General features: G+C 41.2%; 1 protein-coding gene across 3 annotated transcripts in view; it reads right to left on the minus strand.

Moving 5' to 3' along the window:
* The window catches only part of nsmfb (NMDA receptor synaptonuclear signaling and neuronal migration factor b), a 31,400-nt gene extending 15,018 nt beyond the window's left edge, over nucleotides 1-16,382 (minus strand). For 2 of the 3 annotated variants that reach the window (XM_085910489.1, XM_085910487.1), the window contains exons 1-4: nucleotides 16,273-16,382; nucleotides 5,401-5,462; nucleotides 3,993-4,736; nucleotides 1,402-1,474 (exon numbers count right to left, since the gene is read on the minus strand). In XM_085910489.1, coding sequence (XP_085766615.1) covers nucleotides 1,402-1,474; nucleotides 3,993-4,736; nucleotides 5,401-5,462; nucleotides 16,273-16,382 — 989 coding nt within the window. Of the gene's footprint in view, nucleotides 1-836; nucleotides 843-1,401; nucleotides 1,475-3,992; nucleotides 4,737-5,400; nucleotides 5,463-16,272 lie in introns of all 3 variants that reach the window. The other variant, XM_085910488.1, reaches the window with a different exon arrangement.
* Between the last annotated feature and the right edge of the window lie 9,135 nt (nucleotides 16,383-25,517).

Raw genomic sequence — 25,517 nt, forward strand, 5'->3', positions numbered from 1 at the left:
CACACACACACAAACACTCACACTGTAGCAAAGAGACACACGTTTGCAATTAAGAATTTTCAAGTGTCCCTTATCAAAAGTTTTATACCAATGGGAATGCTTAGTTGACCATTGATGAGTATTTGACAGTAGACTGATGGAGTCTGAGTTAATTTAAGACTTGATTAACCCTAACCATTTCAATGATTGTCGAACTTAGTCATTCTATTCTAAAGGGGATAACAATGGCTCCTGCAGTTAGGTTTTGAATGACCATAGCCCCCAACCTACTAGTGAAGGACAAGAAATAAATGTCTGTACAGTGAACATGACTGCCCAGTAGATTAGAAAATTCTCACCAGATTATTACTGGAATAGTTTCAAGATTAATCACGTTGGGTTTTTCATATTCTATTTGCATATGAAACATCCCCCAATCCTATTTTACAATGTTGTATCCATCAGATGCAGCAATGATTTACTGAAGGTGACAATTCTTTTTTTTCAAATAAACAAAAATATGCGCTGACCATTACATTTCATGCGTCATACTGTAGGACTGAGTATATACACAAGGTCGTCTATCAGCACGACTGGGGCATTTCTTGATTTGTATTGTAAAGAGAGAATTTTAAAAAATTGGTTCAGTTTGTCGCTTTAAGAGGCATTCATGCACCTTCGACCAAGTTGGTAATACTCAGTCCAGTAAATGTGGTTATTGAGGGCACAATAAATTGAATAACACAGAGGTAAATGTGGAAAACATGCAGAAAAAGGTTCAAGGTGTTGTTTGACTTGACGAGAAACAAAAAAGAAGCCAAATATGAAGAGTGTGGGTGGGTGAAGAAACTACTCACGATATTCTACAGTCGTGATTTGGAATGCCGCCACAGAGAAAGAAGAGAAGAGAGAAGATAAGTTAGCAAATGGCCAGGCAAATCATAAATAGGCATCAATTGAATTGCATCACATAACAGCTCATAGGGGAGGTCACGTATGGTGGAAAACAGGAATGTTTTTTGCAGTGCATACCTGAGCTGTCATATAGGATACCAAAGGTTCAAATTCCCCAAATTATATGTGATCATAATGTCAATAAAAGGATACAAATTGTTTAAAACTGCAGAATTTATTGGGTAATTTTATTGAGGGCAGCCTAAGGCAATAATCATTTGTTTAATCAGCATCTACATAGGCCAAACCCGTGAATGGATTATCTTGACAAAGAAAAAGTGCTCGCTAACACAAATTGTTACATAATCAATTATATTTTTTAACTATACTATGACTATGGAACATTACATAACGTGGATTTAATTAAGATCTGGAAACAGATTTTGTTTACCGACAGACCTGACCAGAACTTGATAGAGAATTATACACATTTAAGTAGAAAAAATGTAGAGTCTATGCTGTACTTACGCTTGCATGGTCGTAGTTGCTGTCTGAAAACTCAACATGTTTTCTTTTGGGAACCAGCTATTGGAATTATCTTCTGTAATCACAAAAAGTAGGAAGCTCAACATGTTTTCTTTTGGGAACCAGCTATTGGAATTATCTTCTGTAATCACAAATAATAGGAAGCTCAACATGTTTTCTTTTGGGAACCAGGCATAGGAATTATCTTCTGTCATCACAAAAAAATAGAATGTAGAACAGTCAAAATAAGTTTCACTGAAGTGCATAAGGCTCTTAAATGAATTTAGCTTTTTTTTCTGGATTGGGTAAAATATATAATACAGTCATCCCTCGTTTATCACGGATAATTGGTTCCAAGACCATCTGCGATAGGTGAAAATCCACGAAGTAGTGTCAAGCTCTCATTTTTAACATACAAACATTTTTTTGTGTATCAATAAATATATATGAAACCATATAAGTGCATATGTTATCATTAGAACATGAACGAATAGTTTCAAACGTAAATACTAAAATAATAATATAAATTATATAGACAAAATAATGTATAAATAATAGAAATATAAATATGATACGTGTGTGTGTAACATATGTAGATATAGCTAAAATATACATACTGTCAACACATTTTTGGAACTTTTATTATTATAAACTTTTTACCCCTCTGTGAGTCGTCACTTTATTGCGGTGGAGGGGTTTGCGTGCCCCTATGATCCTAGGAGCCATGTTGTCTGGGGCTTCATGCCCCTGGTAGGGTCACCCATGGCAAAAGGGTCCTAGGTGAGGGGCCAGATAAAGCACGGCTCACCCAAGCCCCTTATGATAAAAAACAAAAATGGACTTCCTTTGCCCGAACGCGGGTGACCGGGGCCCCCCTCTGGAGCCAGGCCTGGAGGTGGGGCTCGAAGGCCAGCGCCTGGTGGCCGGGCCTTCTCCCATGGGGCCCGGCCGGGCATAGCCCAAAAAGAAAACGTGGGTCCCCCTTCCCATGGGCTCACCACCTGTGGGAGGGGCCAAGGGGGTCGGGTGCAGAGTGAGCTGGGCGGCGGCCAAAGGCGGGGACCTTGACGGTCCGATCCCCGGCTGCAGAGGCTGGCTCTGGGGACATGGAATGTCACCTCTCTGGCTGAAAAGGAGCCCGAGCTGGTGTTGAGGCAGAAAAGTTCCGACGAGACATCGTCGGACTTGCCTCCACACATAGTTTGGGCTCTGGTACAAGCCCTCTCGAGAGGGGCTGGACTCTCTCCCACTCTGGAGTTGCCCACGGTGAGAGGCGTCGAGCAGGTGAGCGAGAGGGTAGCCTCCCTCCGCCTTCGGGTGGGGGGACGGGTCCTGACTGTTGTGTCTATGCAACAAACGGCAGCTCAGAGTACCCACCCTTCTTGGAGTCTCTGGAGGAAGTACTGGAAAGTGCTGCTTCTGGGGACTCCATCGTTCTACTGGGTGACTTCAATGCTCACGTGGGCAATGACAGTGAGACCTGGAAGGGCGTGATTGGGAGGAATGGCTCCCCTGATCTGAACCTGAGCGGTGTTCTATTGTTGGACTTCTGTGCTTGACACGGATTTTCTATAATGAACACCATGTTCAAACATAAGGGTGTCCATGTGTGCACTTGGCACCAGGAAACTCTCGGCTGCAGTTCTGGGAGTCCCTCCTAAAGCTGCTGCCCCCGCGACCCGACCCCGGATAAGCCGAAGAAGATGGATGGAACTTTTTACAACAAGGTATAAGTGTACATACTGTAAGTATGTTTTTAGAACTCTTTTATTATTATAAGAATGTTTTTATAACAAGGTACAATACTGTAAATATGTCTTTAGAACTCTTATTATTATAACAACTATTTTTGTAACATATACGTACTGCAATTGTGTGGGCAACCTCTGCCTTCTGCTGGCATGTGGGCAACTTTCATGCCATAATTTCTCAATTTATAATTTTATTTTTTGGAAAAAAATCCAGGATGTGCTGAAGCCGCGATAAATGAACCGCGATATAGCAAGGGATTACTGTATAACATTCCAATAATTACCTTTTCCAAGGACACATTTGAAGCAAGATATATTGTGATATACTGTTAGGAAAGTGAAATACTCCCCCATCCATCCATCCATCCATCCATCCATCCATCCATCCATCCATCCATCCATCCATCCATCCATCCATCCATCCATCCATCCATCCATCCATCACCAGTCAGTCACAAAGTACTGTGTCTTTAGTATTTAAGCTGCATAATTTAGGGTTTGTTGTGTCGAAACTTTTACAACAAAATGTGAATTGAAAAAAGTTTTGTTTTTGCAAGTATTTACAAGTAATACAGTGAAAATGTGAATCTGAATATTTACTTTGCAAGTCAATTTACAATGCGCACCCCTAAATTTTCTTCCAGTACTCTGAAATTTTTAAGTCAGGTGCTCCAGTCAAAATTTTAGTCTGGAACCCTGCATCTGCGTTTCTGGTCCTAATTCAACTCGGATAGGTATCAGGTTCCCCGTGATAACAAACAGAATAAGTAGTATTGAAAATGGCTGGATGGCTGGATGGATGACAATCATTTTTGAGCAATCATGACTGTAAAGATGCATTACCTTTGTCATCAGTAGATGTTCTATCCTCACTGTACATCCTCTCTAGTTTCTTATGGTGCTTCATCCCATTCCGTGGTGAGGTATCCAGGTCCAGGGAGCGCTGGCTTTGACATGGGGCACGAATGCAGGTCACACAATCTGGAGTGCTGTCATCTTTTGAACCCCCTTTCCTCAAGCCCCAGTCTCGGATGTTACTCGCACTGTCAGAGCTCTGCAGTGATTGAGATGATGACAAAGGGCCTCCCTGATTCTGGTGGGCATGGTAATGGTTACTGCGGTGATGACTACTACGGTAATGGCTCCCACGAGCAGATGATCGCTGGTCAGTGCAAGACAAGCTGTAGCATTGCGTGTGGGAAAGTGGATCTTCCTTACTGCTCTTCAGCACCTCCAATTCCAGGCTTTCCTCACTGCCTCGGCCCAGAGTCATCACTACCTCTTTTGTGATAGTGTACACCCTAGCTGGCTTCACTGTCACACCCCCCTCTGAGTCTTTGGTGCTTGGTGGGTTCTCTGTGGAGAGGCTCCGCTCAGCAGAGAGTCTACGTTTAGAAGGTCCGTGAGCTTTGAGTGGGTAGGACTGAGGTTGGGCTTGTATCTGGGCACTACAATTGGACTGACCAGTCTTGCTCGATTTAGCTATGGGCAAAGAGTGGCTCTGAAGTGGCAGATTGTTGTTCTGCAAGTGACTGATGTCTGGAGAGTCACAGCTATGGCCAGGGAAGGTGTCAGATAACAGCTGATCTACAGACAACATGAAACAGGAAAGTCAGTGAATGTGAGTGCAGATAAAAAAAAAGTTAAACTTCATGGCTTGAGACTATAAACATAAAGTTCATATGAAACTGTTAACTACAAAGTACAACTGAAGAATAGGATTTTACTGTCCTGACTACAAACTGAACATAGAAGATGATATGGAATATGTTATACAATATAACAGATTTCAACCTTCCAAAAACAAGATTTAGTAATTGGTAAAATGATTTAGTAAGACGCTATGGAATATGTTATACAATATAAGATTTCTACCTTCCAAATACAAGATTTAGTGATGTCCATTCATCCAGAATATTAATATTTGTGAGGTCTAAAGTCACTGATGTTGGATGTCTTGGCTCACAACCTCTGTTCTCATTCAACTCACATGTTTAAGGGGGGTTAAAAAGCTTGCTCATGAGTGTTTCATTTGAATCAGGTGTCTTGAGAAGTGAAATTTCTAAAACAGGCAGGAGAGCGGCTCTCTAGAAATGGACTTGCTACACCTGATTGATTAATGTATTAAACATAACTTCATTAATTGTTGCACAAGCGGTCACATTTTTAAGAACAAGTGACCATCCAAAGTGGTAAAAAAATCTGTTAATTTATGTCAGGTGAAGCAACATGGTCAAATGACCTCACCTACCTGCTCTGTTGCGGTGTTCTGAATTGGGATTAGACACATATTCTCCAAACGCTCTGGCTGCGCTGTTAAGACACAATAAGTAGAGAACATAAAATTATCTGTCAAAACCCAAGAAACCCATGCGTGTCCACAGGCAACAGGCATCCTCCTCACAGCCTGACTGGCATCTTGAGGATTGACTTGGGGAAACAGATGAGGAAATCCTAGCACATTTCAACAACATCGCTGTAGCCAGACAGGGTTCAAAACCCTTGATTATGCTGGAATTTACAGTGCAATGAGAAGAGTGGATTGGGGAACCAATGAACGTAAACATGCAGGACTTTCTCTCTACACAATCCTTGGCGAATTGACCATTACAGTGAGAAACAAACAGAGGGTCATTTAATTCGTGAGTGAACTCACAAAAAGCCAGAGATAAACTGTGCAGACCCATGGGTTAGTACTGGGACACAAGTGTGGCCTTGATCATCCACGTTCAGGTGCCAGTGTCTGATGTTGCAAGACCTGAAACACTCAATGATATATACGAACATACACTCAGGATATACCACTATGCGTTCCTGTGGTTCCTACAGCATGGATTATGTATATGCAAAATATGCAAATGAGAGAGAATAGCCACAAATATGATAATTTGCATGTGTAAGACAGTCTAATATGTTGTCTAGCTGCGTTGGTGTAGTGATGATCTGAATATAGAGTCCACCACCCAGGGCTGAACCATTTATTGTATTGGGACCGAAATCACATTCTCAGTCATTTCCAAAACCTCAAAGCTGTGATTCTTTTCGAAAAGGGTTACAAAACAAAGCGTTGCATCTACGTAACATTGTCGTTCATTCTCACAGAAGTCTTAACTTTTGTGGCTGCTTGGCAATGTTACTGCTCGGCGCTAAAATAGCTTGCGCTTCGGCAATATGTAAATCTGTGCGCTGCAACAGCAACGACCTACATGATGCGAGTTCTCTCTGCCGTAGCCTACTCATTTTGGCTGCATGTATCCAGGATCTTTTGATCACAACCCACAGTTCATGACCACAGGTGAGGGTAAGACCGTAGATCCACCGGTAAATAAGGAGTTTCACCTTTTGGCTCATCATCATAATAACAACAACAGAAACAACAACATTAATAATAATAATAGTAATGATAATTCATTTTATTAATACAGTGATCCCGCGTTTTTCGCGAGAGCTCTGTTCCAAAACCAGCCACAAAAATTCCGCAAAGTAGCAACAATATATACATTATTTAGAAATTTAAACATGTTGAAATTTCCATCTTTCAATTGTTTCTTTTTGGCCGCTAGAGTGTATTGCAAGGTAATTAGAGGCATGGTTTACCTTGCAAAGCAATGTAAAGTGTCCATCTTCAAAATTGCCACACTACACTAACCCAGGGGTCATCATGCATAGCAAAACCAAAGCGAGTCATGGTTGTGTACAAATCTCCTGCTGCATTGCGGTCCAGTACACAATATGAAAGTTTTTTTTAAACCCTCCCCAATACCTTTACACTACATATACATTTTCCATTCCCTTAACCATTCCCACACTGTTCTATGCATGTATGGTACCTTTCCAGTAAATAAAAGAACAAATGTGATATTGTCACGTGTCCCGACTCCTTCTGCACCGGTTGGTTTCTCAAAGGAAGCCATGTCGGTGGAATTGAGGGGGTCTTCAAAGTATTCCCCCACTGACTCACAACGTCCCAAATACAGTATACTATCTTGATGGGTTGCTTACTTTGTGTATTACGTTCCCTCATGACAAAATGTTTGTTCTTGTCTTAGCTAGCATACATGAAGCCTCTGATGAAAGTGTTTTAGAAACGGTCCCTGTGTTACCAAATTAACAGTGTAACGTGCAAGATTGCTAGATTAATTTAAAAAAAAATTCCTGGTGGGATCTAGGGGTGCAAGGGTACACGGCAAAACATTGAACCGTTCAGTCTGCTTTGCACGGGACAATACGCCCTAATGGACTGTGGGGTTTCACTACTTAATTTTACACAGATGCATTTACAAGATTTACAAGATCCATACGTATATACATATACCGTGTATGTATATATGCCATTCTGAGCTGGTTCAAAAGGCTTCCCTTTGTAAGATTAAGTCCAATTGCTGTTGTGCTTGGGCCAGAACTCATGCTCTTGTAACTGTAGGCAGGTCCATGCAGCCATGGTTGTCAGGTATGCGTATCATCGGTGACTTTGGGCTTCTTGTCAAGAAAAAAAATCTCAGAAATGTTGCCGGTCGTAAGTTTAAATTTTTATTGGCTGGATTCAAAACTGCAGCCTCTATTTTGGACATTTTCTGTTCCCAAACCCAGGAGAGACCTTGCTCCTTTATCTCACATGTTTTACTATACTCAGCTGGCAACACAGTATTTCAAGAAACACTATGTATGTGTTGGTAATTTCAATACATTGGTATTTAAATTTCTAAATAATGCATATACTATTTCTACGTCGCAGATTTTAATTTTTTGCGGGTGGTTTTGAAACGCATCTCCCACGAAGAACGGGGGAATACTGTTTAGTTAAAGAGCTTCTTTCAAAGTTAACCTTAGCAGCTACAGTATGACTGCAAATTTTGCATTTTCATTTGAAAGTGTCAAATGGATGAATGAATCAATCCTAGAATTAAAAAAAATCCTGTATAAAGCAATATTTAGATAGAAAAAGTGTTTTCTCTGTGCGCAAAAAGGTGTACCAAAAACCGTGGCGCAAAAACCAAGCGACGGATCGTACTGTGGAGTATCTGTACCGTTGCACCCCGAGTGGAAATGTGATTTTTCGTCTGCGTCCGCCAACAGGATGCCAATCTGTGTCCTAGAAAATGAAGAATAGGGTACTAAAACACACACATGCTGAAAATGTTTAGAGTGAGAGAGATGAGCATAGTTGATAACGCGAAATGCTATCACAAAGCTCGATTTTTAATACTCCATTTTGTTCTGTGACCCCTGAACTGAAATAGATAATGAAATTTTAAAGCATAGCAACATCCCCCTTATGGGTCAATTCTCTTTATGACGCCTTTTATGGCTTTGCAATCTGCATAGTAATTAGGGTGCTTCAGTATAATGAAACATGTCTCCAAGACAAACCACTTGCCATTTTTATTTACCAAACATTTACTTTACTAAGATATATTCCCCTCTTATCTGAACTGCACTATGTTGTTGTTCATCAAATTAAGTACTGTATATCTTGAAATCAATTTACAATTCACAAAAATTCACTTTACTTTAAAAATAATGTCATCTTGATTGTTCAGTTGACCTACATACAGCACTGACAGTCAAGGGTACATTCTGCAAATGGTAACGGCCACACACATTTGTACACTATCACGTGATTAGTTCGATTGACTACTCCGATCCAATACTCCAATAGGTATATTCTTACGAAATTGTATTGAGCAGCACAAGTAAAAATAAATAGGTTACACATGCAATGTGCAGCAAGCTGTCTACGAACCCTAACATAAATCTCCTGGAGCCTCAGTCAAATGGAATAGCTGTGTCAATGCTGCAGCCTATATGCCTGCTTGCTATGACACTCTAAGTAATTAAATATGAGGCTGCACGTGCAGTCGCGGCATTTCTCGTGAAGACTACGCTCCCTGCTTGGATGAATTGAGGGGAGAAGGAGGTAGGGCTCAAGGAAGAAAATGCAATCATGCTTAATCTATCTGCATGACTTGGAGCACTTATAAAAAAATCCATGTTACACTCGGAAGAGAGTGATGTCAACATGCTCACAGCCTAGTTCGTGGAGGACAAAGCAGCGCAATGTTCAAAGTCACCATGTAGCGTACTCGACTTTATGGGTTCCTGCCGAGACTGTCACGAATATAGGTAGATAGTTTTACATGTTGAAAGTGAACTGCATCCAAAAAGTACATGGCATGGCAAATGCACAAAAATATTTACTTATATATGTATATATATATATATATATATATATATATATTTTTTTTTTTTTTTTCAAACACATTATAAATTAACATATAGGTTGTATAGAAAACAACTCGTATTTTTCACAGTTTGTCTAAATGCTTAGTGGTTAGATCTAAATAACACATTAGATCATAGTTTATCTCAGACTACAGTTAAATTCTATCACATAAACTAGGTCATAAAAAAAATAGATTGGTGAACTCTGTTTGAACCAAAAGCTTATTGTCATCGCTCAAACTGTACAATTGAATCACAAAGCTGTGAGTTTCCCTTTTTAGCACTTAGTCCTTGATGAGTGGCACATATAAAAAGCATAAAATACAGCACTGTCGACATACTAGTAAAATGAAAGCGTCTGACTGTGTCTCATCTAGCTATGGTTGAGTGCAGCTGCACTATCAGCAGCTCTGCCATGTGCTTTTGGATTTTTTTCCTACTGCATGTTTTCAGCCATGTGACATGAAGGAGGGGGAGGAGAGAGCACAAGAAATACGGTGACAAGTGTCTTTAAGACCAAAAATAGAAAGTAAGCACAGAGTGGGAAGTGGGATGATGGGAAAAATAAGCAAGGAATTTGTATTAAACAAGTCAAGTCTATATGGAAGAAGACAATGCTCCAGACAGTGCATGATATTATGTGCTTGGGAGATGCTATATGAGGTATATATGATTACATCCCCACATGATTGTGGAGGAGAAGAACAAGTAAATATATACAGTGAATCATGTACCATATAGATGCCTCCCAGTGGGACACATTAATGAGCAGTATCACAGAGCTGGAGGGGCATATACTATAGGCGCCTTAATGGTTTGAGAGAAGGGAGAGGGATTTCTGCTTTGGTGAATAGTTTTGTGCATTTGTGAGATGCTTTTGTGGTTGGGGGAGTGGTTATTCATTTCATACAATCATACTGCATATCAGGGTTAACGCAACTTAAATGCTGGAATGAGCAACTACTTGAGACAGAGAAGCACGCACTTCCTAAACAGATGTATGACAAAAAAATACTATTTTAATTTACCATATTTTCCGGACTATAAGTCACAGTTTTTTTCATAGTTTGGCCAGGGGTGCGACTTATATTTAGCGATGTATGTGTTAAATTATTAACACATTATTATTTCATGTCACATGTTATTTTCACACTAAACCACAAGAGGGCGCTCTAGGCTTGTAATTATTTAATTTCAACATTGGCGGTAACATATAGAAACAACTGAGAAGGGCTTAACAAAAATGACGACGTAGAAGAGGAAGCACCGCATCTTCTACCTCCGGAGTTAGCGGAGTTGTTTAAAAGTGACAGAGGATGAACATTTCATTGGATTTAGTGATTTGGATTGACACGGATGGTTTGGTAAGCTTGTTAGCATAATATTTATGCTATAGTTATCCGAATAACACTTAATATGTTATGTTAAAATACCAGGCACGTTTTCAGTTGCTGCTGTTCCCTCGAATCTATTTTGGATTTTATCAAATAAATCTCCCCCAAATATGTGACTTATACACCAATGCGACTAATATGTGTATTTTCCTTTTCTATTATGCTTTTTATGGCTGGTGCGATTTGTACTCCGGAGCGATTTATAATCCAGAAAATGCAGTCATCTAGACTTTGTGTGAAACTGTTGTTTACTTTTATGACTTTTAGTTGATGTAAGCTGATGTCTGGATTTACACAGTTTCCAACCAATTCAAATTCACTTCAAGAACAATTTGTCTTAACTTCTAAATTTTCAATTTACACACACACACACACACATACACACACACACACACACACACACACACACACACACAGACACGAGTGTCAAGTCAATGCCCAAGCATTTCAAATTTGGCCCATCGAGTGACCTGTTGTAGGCTGCAGTGGCACGTCACTTCCTTCCTGCGCTCGCAATCACAAACAAATGCGTCACTCAGCATCTCCTCAATTCATCCATCCATGCATTTTCTGAACCACGAGGGTCACAGGTGTAGTGAAGCCTATCCCAACTGACTTCGGGCAGTAGCTGGGGGACACCCTGAACTCGTTGCCAGTCAAATGCTGGACACATATAGGCAAACAATCATAATCACATCTCAAGTGCAATTTAGCAATTAGAACAATTCATAATATAGAAAATATGATTTTTCTTCTTTGCACGAAATGTCCATCCATCCATCCATTTTCTGAACCGCATAGTCTCCACAGGGGTTGCGGGCGTGGTGGAGCCTATCCCAGCCGTCATCGGGAAGGAGGCGGGGGACATCCTGAACTGGTTGCCAGCCAATCGCAGGGCGAACAACCATTCGCACTCACACCTAGGACAATTTGGAGTGCTCAATCGCCTTATCAAGCATGTTTTTGGGATGTGGGAGGAAACCGGAGTGCCCGGAGAAAACCCACGCAGACACGGGGAGAACATGCAAACTCCACACAGGGAGGGCCGGAGGTGGAATCGAACCCGCACCCTCCTAACTGTGAGGCGGACGTGCTACACAGTGCGCCACCGAGCCGCCTGCACAAAATGTATCAATAAAAATGTTAATTGTCTAAAAAAGGAAACCAATTATTATTATTTTCTCTTGTATATTTATAATTGCTCTTTAACTAAGAAAAATTACGTTTCATCCAATTATTCAATTAATCGATGGAATATTCGGTAGAATACTCAATTACTAAAATATTCAATAGCTGCAGCCCTAATTTAGAGTACCCAACTCACCAACCATGCATGTTTTTGGAATGTGGGAGGAAACCAGAGTACCCGGAAGATACCCATGCAGGCACGGGGAGAACATTCAAAATCCACACAGGAACGCCGGAGCTGGAATCAAACCCACAACCTCTTCAACTTGAGGCAGACGTGCAAACCAGTGCAGAACTGATTCTCTCACATTTAATTTTATACCACTTACCTCAAGTATACACACCTTTCAGTTCATAGTCTGGAAATTGACTTGCCTCGGACACGTACATTGATGCTATTGAACAACGTGATCCAAACCATGGTTTATTATGTTAAGTATCGTGCAAACATGAGCCAACAAGTCTTCAATCAACACACCTGTTTCAGTGTTCATTCAAAATTCCCTGTATTTTCAAGTGACCTACATACAGTATATCAGATATTGCTGTATTAATCGCACACAAATAGTACCTCTGTCAATACTTTTGCTTATTTAGTGGTCCATACGTAAGTTCCTTGTTAAGCTAGACATCCTTGATCAGCATATTTAATTGATGTGATATGAAGCTCACATAAACAGGTTCCATAAGTTCTATCTGTTTAATTTGTTGTCAACTGATATCCGTTCTTATCACAAATTTTCTGTTCTTTACGCTGACATGACCCATGTTGTCAAAAAGCAAAATTGCATCACTTGAACCTTACTTTAAATTAACATATATGGCTCTTGTTCCGCTACAAACCAGCAACAACAAAGGCACTGAATTGGGTAATGACAGTACACCCTTCTCCTAAAAGGCTGTAAGTGGTTCCATCAATAGACTCAGAAGGGAAAATACAAGCAAAACAAGTCATTAAATTTACAATATACAGAAGTTAGGTTAGACAGGGACTAATGCAGCTGGCCAAGTGTTTCAAATGGGGACAACCAGCGTTGCCTAAACAACAGAGTCAAACCTAACCAATTACGAACTGTATTTAACAGATCATGACATTTTTTTTTTACATTTCAAAACTAATATCAGCAGTCTCCAAAATACATTAAATCCAAATGATCTTAATACATCCGTCAATACGATGACTTTCAATTGATTGTTGAATAGGCCAGATCAAGTATGAGAAGGAATACAGATTTTTTTTTTCCATTAAGGATACAGAAGGCATTCATGCAATAAAGAGCACACTTTTCTTTCAATTTTTTTTTTTTTTGGGGGGGGGGGGGCAATAATTGACAAAATGTCCTGTCAAACACACTCATTAAAATAAAACTATTTTTTCAAGAAGAAAATAAAACTATTGTTTCAAGAAGTTCGTTACAAGCCTAGAACATTGCTTTCATGACTGCCCGGGCAAAACTCGATAAATACCGCATAGATTAACCTTCAACTCCATTCTTGACATAATCCTTTGAGTGCACAAGGCTAGTATCAAGATAGGTCAGGATACAATGTCATGCTAATCAGTCCCTTTTCCAATACATTGTGATTAGCGTAATCCTTCCATGCCCATTATGTCACAACTAATATTCGACCCTTCCTTGAAGTATATAACGGACTTGATTTACTATGGAGATATATTCCAACAGTGCCAACATAGGTAAATTAAAAAGTGCCACAGTCTATAGTGCCATAATTACGTACTAATCTATACTAATGGCAAACTGAAATCACAAACTAGAAATATTTATGTAAATGTGCTAAATGTGTACAGTATGTAGGTACAGTGGAACCTCGGTTTTCAAACACAATCCGTTCCAGAAGGCTGTTCGAGAAGTGAATCGTTCGAATTCCAAATCATGTTTTCCCATTACAAATAATAGAAAATTGCCTTTTTAAAGCATTTTTTTCATTTGCGCATTTCTGTCCGATCGCGAAACTGCAGCGCACCGCCGAACGCGCAACTGTAGAGCGTCACCGACCGCTCAACTGCACCGCGCTGGTCGCATTATTGTGACAGAGCCATCGCTGAAGTTTAGAAAATATTTTTAAAGTCCTGATGTATTTTCCAAAATTTAAGTGGACCTCAGTGCGCAGGGAGCTTAATTGTGTCCGATCGCGCAACTGCAGCCGCGTAACCGTAGCACGTCACCGACCGCGCAACTGCACTGCGCTGGTCGCATTATTGTGACAGAGCCGTCGCTGAAATTTAGAAAATATTTTTACAGTCCTGATGTACTTTCCAAATTTAAGTGGACCTCAGTGCGCAGGGAGCTTAATTTTGTCCGATCGCGCAACTGCAGCCGCGCAACCGTAGCACGTCACCGACCGCGCAACTGCACTGCGCTGGTCGCATTATTGTGACAGAGCGGTCGCTAAAATTTAGAAAACATTTTTAAAGTCCTAATGGACTTTCCAAAATTAAAGTGGACCTCAGTGCGCAGGGAGCTTAATTTGGTCCGATCGCGCAACCGCAGCACGCCGGCCGGGCGCTCACTGTTGCATTGCTTTAGGAGCGTTTTAGTGTTTTAGGATGGCTTTACTGCTCCCACTTGCTTCATTTGGAGGCATGATTAGAGTTGATGCAATCCTCAGAGTAACGAGAATGTAATAACGAGCGGAATCAGTTGACATGCAGGTCCTCTCGGCTCATCTCGCGAGGTTCGACAACCGAATTTTGTCCGACATCCGAGTTGTTCGAATACCGAATTGTTCGAGAACCGGGACATTCGAAAACCGAGGCTCCACTGTATTCTTAACCACTTGTCCACATATGTTTGACTTTGCCAATCTCCTACTGTGGGACTGTATGTGGTCCAGTAATGTGGGACAAACTCCCTCCCTCCCTCCCTCCCTCCGTTCCTCTATCCATCCGTCTGTCCGCCTGTCCGTCCATCCATCCATCCATCCATCCATCCATCCATCCATCCATCCATCCATCCATCCATCCAGCCGTCCAACCGTCAATCCATCCATCCTCTGTACTGCTTATCCTCACTGTACTGGAACCTGTCCCAGCTGACCATGGGAGAGATTGGTCGGAGAGAACCAATGCAAGCCCAGGGAGAATATGCAAACTCCACATATGAAAGCTGAAGCACACATTTGAACCCAGGATCATACACCGTGTTGTCTGAAAAAAAATACCTAATAAGAGGAAAGTAAATTGAAAAACTCAGCTAACTTGAGTGAACAACACGTTTTTAAAACTTTGAACTCAGATATTTTTTTAAATGTAGTTTGCAGAATTTGGAGAGTATATAAATAAAATCTGTACTGCTGGTGGTGGTGGGGGGGGGGGGGGGTGGACCCTCTCAACGCTATTTAAAAAGAAAAAGACAGAACAATCCTAAGAGTAGAGGTTTGAGATCACTATTAAGTGATCACAATTTATATAAAATGCTAAAATAGTATTATGCAGTTCAAATTCACAAGGTTGTGTGATTGGGTGGATGTGGCTCAATTGTGACTCCGCTGTCCTGAACTAGAAATTGCCTACAGGTCGGTATTGTAAAGAAGAAGCTGTTCTCACATGCCTTACTTACATGGTTAAGCAAAGAATATAAAAAAAATCAAGCTTTTCTACTGCCGTTCACAGCAAAATTATATTTCACAGCACAGCAAAATGATACAGTATTATTCAAAGGAATACAAGCATCAAACATGACAGATCAGATGGGGTGTTTTTTTTTTATTTTTTATTTTAGCCTTTTAATGTGTTCACAAATCAAACAACATTAGCGACAGCTTATAAACTGAGAAAACATCGATCTGACACAATGACCTTTGGTTGCAGTCTGCATCAAGTTAAAGTGAAATGTTATTACAATTAGTGCAGGTCCACTGAGACCGACTGGATGTTGTTGCGTTTGTCAGTCAACAAAAAAAAAAAATCAAAACTTTTGCATGTTATTTGACATGACGGCAAATATAATTTTTTACCTTTGTACATTTTGGGTAAGCTTTTTGGATGATTTCTTTATAGTAACTTTTGTATAGCCTCTTTGCCCTGTAAAAGGTACAATATTCCAAATCTAATACGTTATTTAAAAATACACTTTTAGTTAGTCCAAACTATTCTCTGCATTATTCTTCGAGGCATATTTATATTTGAGAAGGGTTCGGGTTCCTTGTATTCTGCTAAACAATACTTATTTCCTAAATCGGCGTGTTATGCTATTACAACCATCACTTGAAGATCCCACTGAGTCGCACGGTTCAGCTGCAGTTCACATTTTGTACAGCTTTATTTTGATTTCATCTTCTATCTAGGTAGTACTCACCGAACTTTTGCGGTCACGGATGATATCGCATCACTCCTAAGATTTTTCCTTTTGGACGCCGCAGTTCCCATGCTGAAGTAAACACGACCAGAGGAGAAAGCGCGGACCATTCCACAATGATCAACGAAAGAAATGACCCAAATTAAAGAAAGAAGAAGATGAGAAGGAGAAGAAAAAGAAATGAAAGCCCTACGACAATAAGTCACAATTTTGTATTTTCATATTAAAGCTAATGAAGTAGAATAGCAGCTGTTGTGCTGTGAACTGGGAAAGGAGCCGCGGTGCGTGCGAGACGTGATGCTCATCTCCACACTCCCCCAGCCACGAGTCCGGAAAGGAAGTGCCAACCATATATGGAAGAGCAACCCGCCCATCTCGTGCGCACATGCACCGGGTCGTGCTGGGCAGAATCTCAGGAAGATGTAAATATATACACTTGTACCTTGACTTACGAACACGATTTGTTCCTTGACCCAGCTTGCAACTTAATTTACTTGCACATGAAAACAATATTCTCCAGTGAAATGCTATTATATTGGATCACTTGTTATTCAAATCCTCGCTCTCAACACAGTAAGAATTTGAGAAACACTCAAATAGAGCACGAGTAAGTCAAGGCACCACTGCATAGTAAGGGGATTTGGGTTTAGAATGGAGTTGCTTTCTGGCAGCAAATTCTGGCATAAAAAAAAAGAATGAAAACAAATCAACATGATGGTTTGGCAGGGTTTCTGGACCCAAGTGCACAGAAGCTGGAAAGCAAGTTAAAGGGACTTTCCATAAGAATTTATTTTTCAAAAAAAAATAAAATAAAAGGGAAACAGGGAGGGTGGAATTATGAAAAACAGTCCAAAATACAATTCAAAGTACTAAAACAAATAGAAGCGAGACAGAGCCAGCGAACACAAACAATAAACTGACAATGAAGGACTGGAAGAAAGCAGGAAAAAAATTTCGGCTTTGTGTCCGCACACATTTTCTTTTTTACCATTTGACCATTTTGTTCTCACCAAGGCCGCGTTTAAGAGCCTGAAAACGATTCCTTTTGTAAACAAGCCTCAGACTGAATAGGTCTCAAAACGCTGTTTCAGTGTGGAAAGCAATACTCATATTTTCCCGGAATGACAATTAGTAGTTGTCACAAAACAAGTTGTCACGGTTCAATGACACGTTTTCTTCATTCTTCATGTTGCCCGAGTTCTCACGTGATTGTGCATGAACCACCGTCATTGATGTGGATAACACATACAGCTGCAGATAACTCAAGTTGGTCTAAACCATGAACCTCAAAGCTTGTGTCCATCTTCCTGAATCACACAATCTTAAAGCGAAAGAGTGAAGCATGTTTAGAGTTTTCATTTTTTCTTCTTTTTTGCCTCTTTTTTCTTCCCACGCTATTTCCACTCACCTCTTCTCCTCTAGTGTGTGTGGCCAGTCAGCAAACATATGAACAAATTGACTGTATGAATATTTAAGCAGCCATCTGCTTTCATCTGTTTCAACATGGCACTTATCACTTATATGGCACTTATATATGGCACTTGTATCTTATTACCTTTTGTTATTATCAACCATGTGTACTCGCTCTCAAATATAGTTTGTTTATTCTCTCAGAAATAAATGCTGATTCTTTATATATAAAAAAAAAGTGGTGCTTTAAACCCCAGGAGATGGTGATGGATTTAGCTGGTTTGCATGCATCCACAGCTAAAATACACGCACAGCGTGTTTCATGCTGCCGAAGGCATGTGTAAAACTCGTAAGCCAATGAACGTGTGGAAAAACATCAACAGTAAATCAACTGCTGAAACCAGGAAATTTAAATACACATTAAATGGTATCTTGCAAACATATCAATTGTAGTGGCCACATGACAAAAGAGTAATACAATGCAATGAATGAAGCCCAAAAATGATTGAAAGCTTAAACACATACCTTGTCCCCAAGAATAAATTCTTGCTTGCATTGTGTTTGTGTGTAGCCGGATCTTCAATCAATTTTCACCCTATCCGCAATAAGAAATATTTTCCAGGCATTTTATACCTTTCTCTAAAGGACAGTATTAATCAACACTGAGAAAAACTGCACTGAAATTCCAAACACAGGCCACAACACAACGGGTTCAAAATAATATAAATTGCAAATGGGCATGTGTATTTCAGGGACAATGTCAATTCTTTTTTATGATCACAAAACCTTTTTTATAGCTTCCTCGAGCCAGCTGCTGTGAGTGAGCCACATAACTGGCCTATAAAATGCAATGCTCACCAGAGACGAGGAGAGTAATAAAAAATATGAACCATAAAGGCAGTGTTCACGGAATATAAGGGTAGAGCATTCAAAGGTATGCCCACACTGGTGATAAAGGAGCTCACAATTATTTCGAATCCAATGTGGTGAGCTAAATAGGCAAACTCAATCAAATTGTCATTGTCCAAATATTCCTGAGCTTGAAGGTTGATTGGGCCTGTGTAGACTGGGATGACCCTTGGCAAGATGAATGCCACAGCAAATCAATTGACAAGAATGATGATGGAATGAATCCACTTCTGGAATCACATTGTGTCCGGTTCCCCCTTGGGAGTGACATGACCTCTCCAGCTCCTCTAGCTTATCATCAAAGAGTTTGCCATCCTTATCCATCACAGTTTGAAGATTGAGGAATTTAAATAAATAAATAAATAAATAAATATATAAATAAATAAATAAATAAATAAATAAATAAATAAATAAATAAATAAATAAATCCTCAACAAATTGTTTGAATGTGTTCTCAGTGTCAACATTTATGGATAAAAGCAATATACAAAATATAATATTCAATAATTTTGTCTGATGTGTAGAATACATTGTGGTTCTTCATATTACTATTAGTACTCAAGAGGGTTATTGGTGAAACTCTTACAAACGAGATGTAGGTGTTCAAGATGAAACCATTGCATATAAAAGGGTACTCAGTGGAGCGTATTGTGTTGGTTCTAGATTAAAACTTTTCGAAGGTGAAAGGTTTTTTTTTGCCTTACCTGCGGAAAGAAATGTGGAAAAGCTTAGCATTAGCAAGGTTGTTGCTGAATGCAATTGATTAGGCTTCCAAATTTACAATATTAAATGTAGGATGTATTGAATTAGGAAATATTTCCAAACTGCTTATATGGGGTTTAGGTTCTTAGAGGCCTAGTATGAGTCGATTAGCACCTTGAAATGCACGTGCATTTTGTCCTGCCCTTGCCTTTTCCCGAGTTAGGTGCCGCCAGTTCAATCACACAAATCATCTTAAGCCACTGCATGTATCAGACATTTTATTTTTTCCTGGATGGACAATTTATCTTTTCAAAAGAAAGAAAAGGTGACTCCACAACAAACTAATGGATCCTGGCTTGTACAACACATCTTCAGAATAAAGATGTTTTTTTATACGACGATGATGATGATTATATGAGTGACCTTCGCCAAGGAGACACGATCCAATCCACTCTCCCTAAGTCAGCAACTGGCATGTGATTACAAATGGCTAGCGTTGTGGTCAAGAGCACCTCAACCGACATTAACTAAGACATTATCGAAACTAGAGAGTATAGTGACAAAGACAAGACCGAGATATTTTGAGGTAAAGACCAAGAAAAGAGCAAAACTGATTATATACGCCTTTCCAAAACAAAATCAGTCAAGCAAAAAAAGGACCAAATGACATTTCTTCATTATGTTTAAGTACCGCAACAAACGAGCTCAGTTCAAACAAGCATCAAATTTCAGAAGCCAGAGAAACACATCATGCATCACGACTGATTCTGGCCATTTTTGACTGCAATATACTGATGTATTCACCTTTTCACATGTGACCACATCAGAATAATTTGTGGAACATTTTGTGTGCATAACCTTCTTTGCACATGCAAACATGAGTAATTGTATTCTATAAATTTAATATGTCAAGTTTGTTTCACAACATTACTCCTGTGACTTCCAACAGTCTGCATCTGCCAAGTGAATTCAGCACGTCTCCAATCAGTGTGCCGAGCCGCTCCCTGATTGTCCCAGGAGACACACATTGGATGATCTTGACCTAAATAACTGAATGCAGTGTAGCAGCTTGCCAGAGGAGAGTAGCAGGGGAAATGCTGATGATTCCCGGCAGAGTTTTCGATGACAGATGACAACATTTTGAATTTATAGACAGGAGACTGCTCACACCGACGAGAAAATTTGATCATATTACCCCAATATTAGCCAACTCACATTAGTTCCCAGTCCATTTAAGATGCGACTTCAAGGTTCTTTCATTAACCTATAAAACAGTCCATGGATTAGCGCCTTCGTATCTCGTCGACCTAGTTGTGCCTTATGTTCCGTCCCGTAACCTTTGCTCGCAAAACACTAGTCTTTTAGTGACCTCGAGGGCCAAAAAGAAGTCCGCAGGGTCTAGAGCATTTTCTATTCAGGTTCCAGAGCTTTGGAATGCCCTACCGTTAGATATCAGAACTGCTACTTCAATAGAAACATTTAAGACACGACTAAAGCCGCATTTTTAGGCTATGACCTTTAATTAACCTGTGTTTGCCGATACGGTTGGAGTTTGTGTTCTCTGTCCTCCCCCCTCCCCACATCCCTCTCCGGCCGAGTGATACCTCAACCCACTTCCGCCAGTCCTCAGTCTGTCCTTTTTTTGTACTTTCTCATCCCTCGTCCTTTGGCCGCAAAATGGGCATCTGTAGGGTGACGGACGGAGGGACCATTCCGTCACTGGGACACAATGTCCACCTATGGTTAATAGTACATAGTTTCAAACGTTTCAGCACCATGGACAGCGTTCTGCTCCTGCTCACATTGTCCTCGACCACGCCTGACAGTGAGCAGCACCTCGGAAAGTTTGTTTTCTCTGCTCCTGCTCCTCCCATCTTGTTATACTAGCACTGATTATGGGGACCTGCATCATCACCACACCTGGCCCTGGCTTGAAAACTCTCCTACTTAAACCCTGCAAACCCATCACCTCTGGTCGGTTCGTCTGGCTCGCTACCTGCCGCTTTGTTGTGAGATCTTTTGTCGTCTGTTTCTGCTTGCTGCATGTTGCCTGTTCTGACTCTCGACCTAGTTTGTCTCTCCACCCGACCACTCCTAAATGCCGCCCAGTCTGATCATCTGCCCCTGACCACGTCACGAACGCTGCCCGGCCCGACCACTCTCTTGTCCCATGTCCCAGCCAAATGTCCTGTCTGCTGGTTTACTCGCTTGCTTTGTTAAAGCCTCCCGCTTCCCGTTCCCTTTCAAAGTCAAAAGTCAAAGTCAAAGTCTGCTTTATTGTCAATTTCTTCACATGTTAAGACACACAAAGAGATCAAAATTATATTTCCCACTGTCCCACGGTGACTAGACACATTACACAACACATACAGCAAATAGCACAAAGAGTAAAAACGAATAGACAAGAGCGATGAATAAGTAATAAGCAAATAACCCAATAAATAAACAATAAATAAATAAATAGACAAATAAGAGGAGCAAAATGGAGCAAGCGTGCATACAGCAGACAGTCAGAATATAGCGCAAAAGAACAGGATGTTATGCAGCCGAGGGTGGAGAGGGGAGAGAATTCAGGATCCTGACAGCTTGGAGTATGAAGCTGTTGGTGAGTCTGGTTGTGCGGGAGCGCAGGCATCTGTACCTCTTCCCAGAGAGCAGAAGATCAAACAAAGAGTGAGCGGGGTGACTCACATCACACACAATCGCGGTCGCCTTGCGGGTGAGACGAGAGGTGTAAATGTTCTTCAGGGAGGGGAGTGAAGCCTCAATGATCTTACTAGCAGTGTTCACTATGCGCTGCAGGGCCTTCATGTTGTATTCAGTGCAGCCACCACCCCACACAGCGATACAACTGGAGAGGACGCTCTGCCACGGTAGAATGTGGTCATGACAGCAGGAGGAGCACTTGCTCGCCTGAGTTTCCGTAGAAAGTACAGGCGGCGCTGAGCTTTCTTCGCCAGCGACGCAGCGTTGGTGGTCCAAGAGAGGTCCCCTCACTGATGTGCATCCCCAGGAATCTGGTGCTGCTCACTCTCTCCACCACAGCACCGTCGATGGTCAGCGGCTGGTGTTGGGTGTGACCCTTCCGAAAGTCAACAACAATCTCCTTGGTCTTGCTGACGTTAAGCATGAGGTTGTTGTCCCTGCACCACGTGGCCAGAAGGTCGACCTCCGACCTGTATTGAGTCTCGTCGCCCCCGGTGATGAGACCCACCACAGTCGTGTCGTCGGCATATTTCAGCACGCTGTTGCTGCTGTAGGTTGCAGTGCAGTCATGTGTCAGCAGGGTGAAGAGCAGCGGACTGAGCACGCAGCCTTGAGGGGCCCCCGTGCTCAGTGTGATGCTGCCGGAGACATTGTCGCCAACACGTACTACCTGAAGCCTCTGACAGAGGAAGTCCAGTAGCCAGTTGCAAAGGTAGGTACTGAGGCCCAGCTTGTCGAGTTTGCAGATGTGACGCTGTTGTACAATGGTGTTGAACGCAGAACTGAAGTCCACAAACAGCCATCTCACATACGAGTCTCCATTCTCAAAGTGGGTGAAGGCAGAGTGGAGGGCAGAGCAGACGGCATCCTAAGAGGACTGATTGTCTCGGTACGCAAACTGGAAGGGGTCTATGATGGGGGGAAGAACAAATCTGACGTGCACCATGACAAGCCGCTCAAAGCACTTCATGACGATGGGTGTCAGTGCCACAGGGCGGTAGTCATTGAAGCAGGAAGGAGCAGGATTTTTCGTCACAGGTATGATGGTGGCAGCCTTGAAACATTACGGGACGATGGCCTGCCGCAGGAAAATGTTAAAGATGTCCGTGAAGACATCCATCAGCTCCTCAGCGCGTCCTCCTCATGCTAACGGCAGAGAGGCACAGGGGCTGCTCATTCGGAGGGGTCTTCAGCAGTGTTGTTCTGAGCGTCGAAGCGAGCAAAGAAGCGGTTCAGTTCGTTGAGCAGAGGGACGTCGCCCTCACAGCTCTGCGGCGCGGGCTTGTAGTCCGTGATGGTCTGAATGCCTTGCCACAGGCTCCGAGCATCCCTGCTGTCTGTGAAGTGGGCGGTAATCTTGGAAGAGAATGCCTTCTTCGCTTCCTTGATGCCCCGGGACAGGTTCGCCCTACCTGATCTCACACCCGCTTCATCCCCAGCCCTGTAGGCTTTGTCTCTGGGCCTCAGCAGCCCGAGGACAGCCCCTGTCAGCCATGGCTTCCAGTTAGCCCGAGTGACGATGTATTTTGTGAGGGTCACATCATGAATGCACTTCGCGATGTAAGAGGTCACAGAGTCAGTATACTCCTCAATGTCCGTTTGATCGTTGCAAGTGGTTGCCTGCTTAACCATTTCAAACTTTACCCTAGAGCCCGTGTTGCACATGATTGCCCTGCCTCGCTCGTGATATTTTGTTTATCAAACGCACTTCCTGGTGGATGTGTGTGTGTGTGGCTTTTGACCCCAGAGAGGGGAAGATAAGATTTTTATTTTCAAATACTGCTTTGATGCCTGAATCAGCAAACAATTTTAAAGACCTCAGAAAAAAATAATCTCTCTGGCATTATATGTTAATTAATTCCAATTTAGTCAGTCATGCTCCAAAATAGAACTTTTCCACATCATTATATTAGCCTAGGTGTGATGTCTGGGTGTCTGTGGAGCTGTCAGTGGTATGAGGCTGTATGCAGCTGTTTTTAGATGTCTGACGAAGAGGTGACGCACACCAGTGGTTGCTTTTTACCCCATCACACTCCAAGATCACTGTACAAAAATAGAGTCTTAGATCAAATGCTAAATGCGTCATAGTAGATTATTTGGTTAAAAACTTTCATCAAGAGTAGAAAGTATAGGTTCTATTCTTACTTGTCAAAGATGCTTTAATGGTCTTAATACTGCTGGACTGGAAATACCGCTTGTGTTATTCTTTGGACGTTTAAACAAAAGGGTATCTGCTACACATCTTTTCGGCTTAGTGAGGCTCGTGATATCTCTTTGATATCCTACATTTATTTTACTAATATGTCAAACTAAGACAAAGCACACAGAGAGCACATAGGCTATATTTCAAACTGCCATTGCCACAATTTACTTTAAATGAGAAACATTTTGTCCACAATTTAAAACGGTTCCAAGATTTCTTAGTACCAAGACTGTTCCTTGGTCAAAATACACCAAACATTAAAAAAGTACATTTTCATCGAATCACTGTTAACCCCACCCCTTCTAATGCAACAAAGAGGTATGTTTCATTGACTCATGGGGATGAAGCCAGGGGTTTGCAACAAGGCGTGCGACAGTTTGGGAAAACAAAGTAAGACATACATTTTCAGTTGTGCAGCACTTCATCGCCAAACTACCAAATTGCTTCCATAATATAATGATCATCATTGCTTCACTTTGTACAGTTAGGTAGAGAGAGCCCTTCTTATAGTGGTAAGATTGTCATTATCCAATTCCAACCCGTTCCACTTCGACATCATTAATATTGGTGTTTTCCATAAGACGTTTGATACATGCTGGCAGACACAGGGGAGGAAACCTTGGAGAGTGATGCAAGGCAAAGTTTCTATTTTCTCACTCTACAAACTATTTTTTTTCCATAAAATTCATGACAACATATTACATATCAACAATATATAGACCTCCCATTCCAGCTAACTACGTATAAAGCTTCATTTGAGTCGGACATTTAAAAGATAAAAATAAAAATAAATACTCAAAATAAAGTAAGCATGACAAAAATCCCAAAACGTTCTTATACTCGTGGTAAAAGAGCCCAAGTCCTGGAAATAATAAAAAATGCATCAACGTGAACGAAAGGCAAGTGTGACCGTTGCTTTCAAGTAGCTCTCGATACACACGGTTGTTGTTGCGTGAACTCAACTCTTCAGCGTGAACCCCGGCGATCTTGTGGTGTTGTGGGCGTAGATTTAGACACGCACAACAGTTGGTGTGTCAGAGGCTTTTAGGTGTTGAGAACTTTCAGTTGTTCTGTATGTTCATTACTAAGCAGTTTCAGTATAGAAACTTTGCATATAGATCCAATTTACTAACTTTATGAATGATGTTGATTGAATTTAAATTTTGAACACTCATAATGCTGAAAAGAGGTGTGACCTCCAAATGGGGTAAGTTACCATAACTGAAATATATGTATTTTTTTTGTTTTATTGTTGAAAGTGGTGTTAAAATACCACATTGTGAATTAATACCAGTGAATACTATTACATTACCAG

This window comes from Syngnathus leptorhynchus, chromosome 4 (genome assembly GCF_054491065.1).
Source record: "Syngnathus leptorhynchus isolate UIUO chromosome 4, UIUO_Slep, whole genome shotgun sequence".
Taxonomy (NCBI): domain Eukaryota; kingdom Metazoa; phylum Chordata; class Actinopteri; order Syngnathiformes; family Syngnathidae; genus Syngnathus; species Syngnathus leptorhynchus.